The sequence below is a fragment of the Rhipicephalus sanguineus genome, chromosome 4 (assembly GCF_013339695.2).
Source record: "Rhipicephalus sanguineus isolate Rsan-2018 chromosome 4, BIME_Rsan_1.4, whole genome shotgun sequence".
NCBI classification, from domain to species: Eukaryota; Metazoa; Arthropoda; class Arachnida; order Ixodida; family Ixodidae; genus Rhipicephalus; species Rhipicephalus sanguineus.
In genome coordinates, this window is record NC_051179.1 from 188,091,732 (window position 1) to 188,102,747 (window position 11,016).

The following is an 11,016-nucleotide window of genomic DNA, read 5'->3' on the forward strand; positions in this document are numbered from 1 at the left end:
TACGAGATGTATGACTCGTGTGCGAGTTGAACACGCGCAGCCAGCTTTTGTTTCGCGATCTCGGATCGGCCCGATGAGCATGCGAAGATTTGCCGCAGCTTGACGGTAAAAGCGGACCAATCGGCGAAGTCAGTTTCATGATTAAAATACCACGTTTTCGCCACACCGGTGAGGTAGAATGGGACATAAGTCAATTTCTCTGCTTCGGTCCACCGATTGACTGCACTCACGCGGTGGTAAATGTCGAGCCAGTCGTCGACGTCGTCACCGCGGAGACCCGCAAACACGGGTGGTTCGCGTTGAGGGCTTGTTACAGTTGACGAAGAGCGCGCAGCCGGTGACATCGGCGTTGTAGCGTTAGGGCTCGCGGTGTGGTCCGATGGCTGCATAGCTGTAGGGGTGGCCGGGCGCAAGCGGCGACCGGATCGTAGCTCCAGGTAGGACGGGAACGCAGGAGGACGTCGGGATCTTGACGAACCTCCACCACTGTGAAAGACGCAGGACGACCGGACCAGAGAACGCCAGCAGAACCGTTTATTCCAGTGTCTGCCTCGGCACAGAACCACGAGGAAGAAGAAGAACAGGGATGATGATGGCTATGTACAAATGAGAACGATGAAGTGCATTAAGTGCGCTTACAATATATATATATATATATATATATATATATATATATATATATATATATATATATATATATATATATATATAAAGAAAAATAATTCAGAAAAACTTTCCGACGCGCGGAATCGAACGGGCGACCTACCGCTTTCCAGCGTTAGACGGTTAGGCCACCAACAGCACCGTCCTTCAGCCTGCTAACGGCGAGCTATTTATATACACCACTGACATCAGCTGGCTTTCTTACTTAACACATAGATGGCGCGATGTGCGCGCGTGGCGCGCTTTAAAGATCGTCGCCCCTTTCCTGCGAGCGCCGTTGCTCTTCGACCTACAGGGCGTGGTCGCCTTCGTGCGCTTATCCCGAGGGAAGAAGGGGGTGGCTGGTGGGGGGGGGGGTCGTATGTCTTGTGCTTTCCCCGCGATGTCCGCGCTGAATTCACAGAGCGTACGAAGGCCGCTTCGCTCGCTGCAGCGGCCTCGTTTGCGAAAGGAGCGCGCTGTTCAAACAGAAATAATTAACAACTTTGACAGTTCGCGCTCGTCCTGTGTGTACCTGTTCGTTCGGTTCTTGTGTCTGTAGAGGTCGCCACAATTCAGCCTTTTGATTAGGCCGCCACTGGAGTGTGGCGCCCCCTGTTACTGCCGTGCATCATATATATGTTCGTGCCCCAATAAAGTCTGGGTTACACTTTCGTCCGAGCGAGCAGCGTGTACGCGTGAGTCTCTGCGTGCCCGTGCCCCTGCGGCACTAACCACCCGACATGGTGTCAGAAGTGGGGTGACATCGCGTGACAGTAAGTTCGGAGCGTAGGAATAACTCCCCCCAGCCCTAGGCCTTACCACGACGGAACGGCAGCACGACAGCACGATGGACCTCGAGAACGGCGAGCCGCCAAAACTGTACGGTGTGAACCTTCAGCCACCGGCACCGTTCGACTTCGCGAACCCGGCAACATGGTCGACATGGCTCAGCCGCTACGAAGACTTCACCGCGGTTTCAGGACTGACAAAAGCGTCGGAAGACGTGCAGGTACGCTCGCTACTGTACTGCATGGGCCCGGAGGCACGTCCGCTCCTCGAGACGTTCTCGCTCGACGCCCAGTCGCTCGCCTCGTACCAAGTTGTTGCCGCCCGCTTCACCGAGCACTTCGTGCACCCGGCCAACGAGCTCTACGAGTCGTCGCGGTTCCACAGGCGTGTTCAGCTACCCGGCGAAAGCGTCGACACCTACTACGCGGAACTGTGCAGGATGGTGAAGCGCTGCAACTACCCGTCAGCTGCTGTCGAGGAAAGGCTCGTACGCGACCGGTTCGTCGTCGGCCTCCGTGACTCTCGCCTCTCGGATCAGCTGTGCCGAAACGCGAAGCTGACGCTCAAGGAGGCATGGACACAGGCCCGTCAGTCCGAAGACGCCGACAAAGAGAAGGAGTTGACTCAGAACCGCACCGAGCACACACGCGAGCTCAACCTCGACGCCGCGAAAGCCAGCAAGTACGCCTCTCGTCGCCGCTCCGGAGCTAAGCCTACTACGTCGCAGCCGCCAACCGAGCGCTCTCGCGAGCCGTCCACGTGTGAATTTTGCGGCCGCGCGCCTCACCGACGTTCGGACTGCCCGGCTCGACGCTCCGCCTGCAACTTCTGCAAAAAGAAAGGCCACTTCGCCGAAGTTTGCCGCTCGCGGAAGCACCAGCAGAACAAGCTCGGCTCCGTTCACCTCCATGCCGTCGGCACTCCCGCCGCTGCAAAGTTCGTCGACGTGACCGTTGACAACTACACAGCGCAGTTCAAAGTCGACTCCGGCGCCGAAGTATCTGCTGTACCCAGCGACTTCCTTACACTGCCTGCCAAGCTCGACAAAGTCGACAGTCTGCTCACTGGCCCTGGAGGACAGCCACTTCGCGTGCTAGGCTCGTATCTGGCACGACTTCGGTGGCAAGGAAAAACAAGCTGCCAGCGCCTATACGTAATCCAGTCACTGACTGTGCCTCTTCTAGGACTGCCAGCGCTCCAAGCCCTGAAAGTTGTGAAATTTCTTGACGAACTCAAGACTCCCAAAGCAACGCTGCACGCCGAGCTCTTCAAAGGATTGGGCACTCTCAAGGACGAGTACGTTATTCAGCTGAAACCCGATGCCGTGCCCTTCTCGCTGAGCGTCCCCCGCAGGATCCACATCCCGCTGCTTGAGGTCGTCCGCCGCGAGCTGGACAAATTGGAAAGCGCAGGCGTCATCCGCAGGATCGACAAGCCAATTCCATGGTGCTCCGGCCTCATTGTCGTCAGGAAAGATGATGGTTCCTACCGGCTATGCGTCGACTTGACTCAACTTAACAAAGTTGTCCTCCGCGAACGGCATATTTTGCCAACGGTTGAGCAAGTCCTTGGCCTCCTCGGTGACGCAACAGTTTTTTCAAGGCTGGATGCGACCGCAAGCTTCCACCAGGTGAAGCTTTCTGCCGATTCCCAAGAGCTGACGACATTCATCACCCCATACGGCCGATACTGCTTTTGCCGGCTCCCCTTTGGCATCACATCCGCTCCCGAGTACTTCCAGAAACAGATGGCAAGAATCCTGGAGGGCCAAGAAGGGGTCGCCAACATGATAGATGACATTCTGGTTTTTGGACGCACCCGCCAGGAGCATGACGCCAGACTGAGCCAGGTGCTATCTCGTCTTGCAAAAGCAGGCATCACGTTGAACGAGGACAAGTGTCGCTTTGGGGTATCCGAGGTCTCCTTCCTTGGTGTTGTCGTCTCAGCTAAGGGTATCAGGCCGGATCCAAGCAAGGTTGAAGCTGTCAAAGCTATGGAAGCTCCCACAGACGTCGCGGGCGTTAGACGACTGCTTGGAATGGTAAATCATCTCGCCAGATTCCTGCCACACATCTCGGACGTCACAGCACCCATCAGAGCCTTGCTGAACAAGTCTGCAAGCTGGGTGTGGCAGCATGAGCAAGAGGCAGCATTCAAGAAGGTCAAAGAACTCTTGACATCATACAGGTGCATGGCCATGTACCACCCGTCGTATGCCACGACAGTGTCTGCAGATGCAAGCTCTTTCGGACTCGGCGCAGTACTGCTGCAGACTCAACCCTCGGGAGAGCGTCGCCCAGTCGCATTCGCTTCGAGGTCAATGACGAGTACCGAACAGCGTTACAGCCAGACCGAAGAAGAAGCTTTGGCAACGACATGGGCTATCCAAAGGTTCGACGAGTTTGTCCGTGGCATCACCTTCGATGTCGAGACCGACCACCTGCCTCTCGTTTCACTTCTGGGCAAGATGGAACTGGATATGTTGCCGCCTCGTATTCAGAGACTACGGCTCAAGACAATGCAGTACCAGTTTCGCATGCTGCACGTGCCAGGAAAACTGCTAGCAACAGCAGATGCCTTATCACGTATCACCCACAAGGCATCCACTCCTGTAGACACGGTGGAACTCTTCGCAGCACAAGTAGTCGGCTGCATGTCGGAAGTCTTGCCACTCCGCCCTGAAGATGTACGACAGGCACAAGAATCCGATGGAGAGTGCAAGGCCCTCATCTCCTTCTGCCAGCGGGGTTGGCCACCAAAGACCAAGCTACCTCTGCATGTGTCGAAGTACGCCTTCGTGGCGGACGAGCTCTCTGTCTGCGACGGTATCCTGCTGAAAGGCCCCCGGATTGTCATCCCATCGTCTCTTCGGCCAGCGGTCTTGACGCTGTTGCACGAAGGCCATCAGGGCATCAACAGGACCAAAGCCCTAGCTCGGGAGTCGGTTTGGTGGCCGGGTATCTCAGCAGACATCGCCTCTCTCGTCACGAACTGCGAACAGTGCGCATCCACCCGGGTGAACCTTGCAGAACCCCTAGTCTCCACAGCTCTACCTGGACGCCCCTGGGAATTTCTCGGAATGGACTTGTTCCATCTCAATGGCCAGACGTTCCTCCTGGTGGTGGACTACTACTCGAGGTTTCCCGAGGTGGTGACCCTGAGAAGCACTACAGCTCGGGCAGTCATCGATGCTCTCAAAAGCATCTTCGCACGCCACGGAATCCCACAAGACGTCAGGTCGGACAACGGTCCACCGTTTTCGTCGCAAGAGTTTGCGGCATTCGCAGCGTCTTATGGCTTCAACCATGCGACCAGTAGCCCACACTACGCCCAGTCAAACGGAGAGGCAGAGAGGATGGTACGAACAGTCAAGGACCTGTTCCGCAAGTGCAAAGACCCTCACCTCGCTCTGCTCAGTTATCGGGACACTCCGGGAGTCGATGGCTTCAGTCCAGCCCAGCTGTTGATGGGACGTCAGCTGAGAACCAGAGTCCCGAAGCAAAACTCCCAGCTACATCCCAACTGGCCGCCTAGGAAAGATGTCGTCGCCAAGGATGTAGCCTACAAGCGTAAGCAGACCGACGACTACAATAGGCATCACGGAGCTCGAGACCTGCCACCTCTCCAAACAAGTCAGCGTGTGTGGGTGCGCCCTGACCAAGTGCAAGCTACGGTCCTCAGCCCGGGGCAAAGGCCAAGAAGCTACGTGGTTGAAACAGACCGAGGTGGTGTTCTACAGTGCAACCGCCGTCACCTAGTGCCTTTCGTGCCTTCCGCCTCCGGTGAGGAATCGCTGCCAACAGCTGCACAGCAACCATCGCCACCGCAGCAAGTTCTTCAGGAACCTCAGCCTGCCAACAGCATGGGACCTGCATCCCCCAAGGGCAGCCTTTGCAACATTCCCCAGCAGCCAGGGACCGTAGCGATGGTGTTACACGAACACGTTATGGCCGGCACGTTGTTCCGCCGCGCCGTTTGAACTTGTGACATTGTGATGTGTTTGGCGTCCTCCATCCTCCCATCGGACTTTCTCAAGGGGGGAGATGTAGAGGTCGCCACAATTCAGCCTTTTGATTAGGGCTCCACTGGAGTGTGGCGCCCCCTGTTACTGCCGTGCATCATATATATGTTCGTGCCCCAATAAAGTCTGGGTTACACTTTCGTCCGAGCGAGCAGCGTGTACGCGTGAGTCTCTGCGTGCCCGTGCCCCTGCGGCACTAACCACGCGACAGTGTCCTGCTTTGTTTGAGCAGTGCGCTTCCAGTGTCGAACTGTGACGCATGATAGTTCGCGCTCGTCCTGTGTGCGTTCTTTTCGTGCGTCCTTTGGGATCGAGCGACGCGCTGGCAATTTCGAGCTGCTTTCCGTTCTTCACGTTACATTCCAATTTATTGCTATCGCATTCATTGCTTCGCCGTCACGGCGAAACTGTGACTTTTATGGGACGCCAGTGTTTGTACTTAGAGACTATGCCATTTATGCGAATTGACAGTATAATATGACCCAAGGCAATGTCTACCATAGGAAGAATGGTGAGGTACACACACAGAGAAGTACGACGAGAAACACAGTTCAGCGATTCACTGTTATCCACCAGTGGTCTTCCGCTTACCTGGTATCGGACCCCCGGTGATCACTGAGGCCGGGGTCCCGTGCCGAGGCCTTTTCCATTGCCATCTCCTGTAAAATGCCACTTGCGGATTTGCTTTTCAGTAAAGATTTTGTCGAGCGCAAAGGCTGCATGACGTATAACTTTTTGTTGAGCAGGGGCCCTGCGACACAAATTTAGCATGTCGTTTTCAAACCTTGTTCTGGTACTGTGGAATGCGCCGACATCGTTGCGCAAGTGGCAGCGCCGGTGTGGTATGCGAAGGTCACGTACGGAAGGATGACATCTCACGTTTTGTGCTCGACGTCGACGTACAGACGGGTCCACTGTTAAAGGGAACACTTGCCTTCAGGGCATGTCAGGATATCGCTCTCTTGCAACAGCACGGTGACTTAGATTTGCAAAAGACTACTGGTGGTTGACAGCTCCGACTCCGTTTGACAGACTAGTACCGTCCACGAACGTTTCCACAACCACGTGGAGTTAGGGGGCCAGCAAAATGAAAGGTGCTCATTTGAGTGTTCCCTTTAACAGTGGACCGTACTGTACATGGTAAGCATGTCGGCGATGGCCTTGTTTAGACGCTTGGTGAGGCCATTGCTCTGTGGGCGGTAGCAGTGGTCCGGCGGTGGCTTGTCTGGCTGTATCTAAAGATCGCCTGAGTTAGCTCCGTCGTAAAGGCCGTACCTCTGTCGGTGATAAGGACCTCTGGGGCACCATGACTCAGGACGATATCTTCAAAGAAGGACTTCGCTACCTTGGCGGCACGGTCTCAAGGTAAGGCCCTTGTTTCGGCGTAGCTGGTGAGGTAGTCGCGGTAGCTACGACGATCCATTTATTTCTGTAAGTCGACGTAGGGAACGACCCCAGTAGGTCCATACCGATTTACTGGAACGGTCGGCGAGGTAGTTCGATCGGTTGGAGAAAGCCTGCCGTTCTAGTCGGCGGTGTCTTGCGTCACTGACAGTTTCGGCATGTCCTTACGTAGCGGGCGACGTCGGCGGCAAGGCGCGGCCAGTAGTACTTTTCCTGTATTCTCGCGAGCGTGCGAGAAACACCGAGGTGTCCAGCCGTCAGGTCGTCGTGTAGGGCCTGGAGGACTTCTGGTCTCAATGCTGAAGGCATCACGAGAAGGTGGTTGGCACGAAGGGGCGAGCGATTCTTCTTTAGGAGAACGGCGTTTCGAAAGGAAAACGACGCCAGTCCTCGCGTGAATACCTTCGAAACAACGGCGGTCTTACCCTTTAGGTATTCCACAAGGCTCCTGAGTTCCGGGTCGCCTCGCTGTCGTTCGGCGAAATCGTCGGCAGTTATCGTTCCCAAGAAGCAGTCATCATCCTGGTCGTCCTACGGCGGTGGGTCTACGGGGGCATGAGACAGGCAGTCAGCGTCGGAGTGTTTTCTTCCGCACTTGTAAACGGCGGTAATGTCGAATTCTCGAAGTCTTAGGCTCCACCGTGCGAGGCGACCTGAAGGGTCCTTCAAGTTAGCTAGCCAACACAAGGCATGGTGGTCGCTCACAACATTGAAGGGCCTGCCGCAGAGGTTGGGGCGAAACTTGGATGTAGCCCAGATGATGGCCAGGCACTCCTTTTCTGAAGTAGCAGGGACAGTTGTGCGAGTTGGTGCAAATTCATGTTAGAAAAAAGCGCGAAAAAACCACAACACACAGGCACGAAGGGGACAGGACGACGCGCTACTAGCAATTGAGGTTTAATCAAAAGCACAGAAAGATAAATACACACACTACAAAAATAACAAGATTAAAGAATCACGCAAACATAGAATGAGTATGCATATGACAAAAAAGGAATTGGGCCATCAGATCAAGTGACGTCAAGGTATTCGACCTCGCGGCCGGATAGCGCCACCGAAGGAGAGCTGATGCGTGGAAGGCCCGCTTTCGCGATATAGGCCGCTTCAACAATTTCTCGAGTCCTCTGGACTCTGTTTGAAAACAAAATACACGTGTCCTTAAACAAAGGCTGGCATCCACAGGCCTGACAATGAGCAGATGGGTGCGATAGCTTGTCAGTCCTTAAAGACCTTTCATGCTCACGCAGGAGTATATTGAGACAACGCCCAGTTTGACTGATGTACGAAGGTTGGCAAGTCGTCGCCCAACTGAAATCGGCCGACGGCCGATGGTTGGTAAACAACTGGGCAGCGCTCGGCAACCGCTATTGTCGGCCGACCAATGGCGGCCCAAAGTGCGGCCCTGATCGGCAACCAATTGCGCTGGTTATTAGTTGGCGAAGACGTTCAGCCAACGGTCGGCAAATGATAGGGAAAGAGTCGGCACCCAGTGCTCGGGCGCATTATTTCTCGGTCAGCGCAAATTTCTTGTTTGAGCGTTCAGCGTCGGCTGTCACTAGATTGCGCTGATTATTCGCACAAGAATATTTAATCCATTTGTGCACCACCTGATGTCTACAAGGTCGGCCTACGGCCTTGGGCCTATGTTAGCAGCTGAAGGTGGGCCGGTGTAAGGCCATTAACCAATTCCAACCTGGGCCCAACTCTGTCATCCAAGCTCGGGCCATGGCCGGCGAGGTCGGCCGTGCACGTTGGGCCAGCATAGAGCCGAGGTAGTCTTTTTTTAGGGGCGAAGCTCCTAAAGCCGTGGGTCTGTCCCTCCTAGCTCGTACGTGACCGCCTATGCCGCGCGTATGTGCCAGTGGTGATGGCAGCGAAGCAGCGCGAGTGTTCTTGGCCCAGCGCATGGACGAAGAAGACGTTGCAGTTCTTTCTGTGATCGATAAAGCGTGTTTGTGTGTCGTGTGTTTGTTTGTCGTGCTCCATGTCCTCGTCGATCCCACGTCGTTACACTGGTGGAGGTGCGAGGTAAGCTTCATGCTTGGCACTCCATCGCAGAGCCGACAATCGAGCCCGGAATCGCCACCACGCGTCGAAACACCGGTCCACCGATTCAGTCGCCGTCTGTTAGTCACCGTCATGACGTACCTCGCACCCAACCTTTCTATCTGGGACGTCAAGTCGTTTATAGACGCTGCGTTACGTGACTACGACAACAAGTACAAGAACCGTCCGTTTGTGCTGGTTGGGGACTTCAACGTGGACCTCATTGCCAATAACTGGATCGTGCAGCACATGCTTTCCAAATATGCACTCAGGTGTATCCATATGCAACCTACCACGATCCGAGGGACGTGCATAGACTTAGTGTTTGCAAACTTCCCACTGCAGCCAGTACAAGAACCTCTCTCGCTTCATTTCACAGACCATAAAGCCGTCATAATGAAGGTACCTCGCAATCCAGCCGCCATGACAACGACGAAATGAAAAGAACAAACGAAGAAACGAAACAACAAACGAACAAGAACAAAATAAAAGTTGATTTTGTATAATATACGCACAGTCTTACGTCTTTCTAATGATGTAATGGGCTAACTTTCACGAGAGAGTTACGGTTTACCGATGATCTCCCCCTCTCGAGCTTCGCCCACTTATCATCATTCATACCGTGGATATGGCGTGATTTTTTTTCAGTTCGGCGGTATCTTATACACAACAGCGACGCGGCAGCTGGGCACATTTGCATTAGCGTGTTTCACGCGGCAACATCCGTCATTTGGGCATGACCTATTGGCAGGGCTTAAAGTCTCCCTTCATTGGAGGGGGGCCCTCATAAAGCGGATATATATATATATATATATATATATATATATATATATATATATATATATATATATATATATATATATATATATATATATATATATATATACGCAGTGTAACAGAAGTGCGTACGAAGCGATTTATTGACGTTTCGGCCGCGGGTCCGGCCTTCATGACGGCCGGACCCGCGGCCGAAACGTCAATAAATCGCTTCGTACGCACGTCTGTTTCACTGCGTATATTTACCCGGACCTAGAATCATCTTTTCTCGACATATATATATATATATATATATATATATATATATATATATATATATATATATATGGTGGTCTCCACTTTCCACTTTCGCGGTCGTATTAGACAATTTTGGGCACCAATGTGATCGTATTAAACACATGCAAATGCATTATTTTCGAGGGATGTTGGCCGGGAATAAAACAAAAACGTATTAGGCTGAAAAACGTATTATGCAGAATCGTATCAACGAGATTCCACTGTATATATTAATATATGCTGTCTCTCCAACTGAACAAATGTTTATGAATGCTATACAAATATATTTCGGGCATTTATTCAACGTGTCACTCCAATCAAGCAATAAATGAAATTATTTTGGGAAATATTCTTCAAAAATAACACGTGATATACAGGCTTAAAAATATGTCAACTCAAAGTAAGTAGCAGTTGACTCACTGGATTCAGAACCTCAGGCACGACAATGCTATATTTTATTTTCACTATCACTTGCGTAAAAAAAGCAGGCAAAATACATGCGTCTTTGTAATTACAGCAGACTTGTGATGCACAACTAAAAGAATGAAAATTGAGTGGCAAACTAAACAGACCGAGGTGAACCCTTACTGATTCACGAGCAGGTAGCTTCGCACTCAGATGCCTCGTGAAACAGTATGCTGCGCCAAGACGCTCTGTCGAACAGGGTGGTGACCCGTGGTTTCAGGAGGCGCTGCCCGTGCTGTTCAGTGTCAGCGATTTGCATTCAGCAGTACGACAATACCTGTTTTCTTCTGTTTTGCTAACACCCCGTCAACCAAAGATTCGCGATTAATAAATGATTATTCTGGAAATTGCAGAGTATAATTTCCCCGCACAAAGCACTAATGCCAAAAAAATCAACTCCAGCACTTGTCAAATGGGTGCCGCAGTGCCACCGTCGGACTGCCGAGGGGGGGCCGGGCCCCTCCTTAAAAAATGGAGGGGGGGCCGAGCCCCCCGGGCACCCCCTGACTTTAAGCCCTGCCTATTGGCGTTCCTTTCCACAGCAGCACACACACGCGAGAGCTTGTTAGGCGCACTAAACACAACGTCGAAGC

General features: G+C 52.9%; 1 protein-coding gene across 1 annotated transcript; it reads left to right on the forward strand.

Moving 5' to 3' along the window:
- The first annotated feature begins 1,492 nt into the window (after positions 1-1,492).
- On the forward strand, positions 1,493-5,413 carry LOC119391920 (uncharacterized protein K02A2.6-like). Its single transcript, XM_037659569.1, has 3 exons — positions 1,493-2,239; positions 2,309-3,694; positions 4,130-5,413. The coding sequence occupies exons 1-3, from the start codon at positions 1,493-1,495 to the stop codon at positions 5,411-5,413; spliced, it is 3,417 nt and encodes a 1,138-aa protein (XP_037515497.1).
- Positions 5,414-11,016: the final 5,603 nt, after the last annotated feature.

Excerpts from the sequence above, each read along its gene's own strand:
- LOC119391920 (XM_037659569.1), top strand. The coding sequence starts at position 1,493 with ATGGACCTCGAGAACGGCGAGCCGCCAAAACTGTACGGTGTGAACCTT. Across the intron at positions 2,240-2,308 it reads ACCGACGTTCGGACTGCCCG|CACCAGCAGAACAAGCTCGG; the intron begins GCTCGACGCTCC and ends CGCTCGCGGAAG. Across the intron at positions 3,695-4,129 it reads GCTCTTTCGGACTCGGCGCA|GCACAAGAATCCGATGGAGA; the intron begins GTACTGCTGCAG and ends GATGTACGACAG.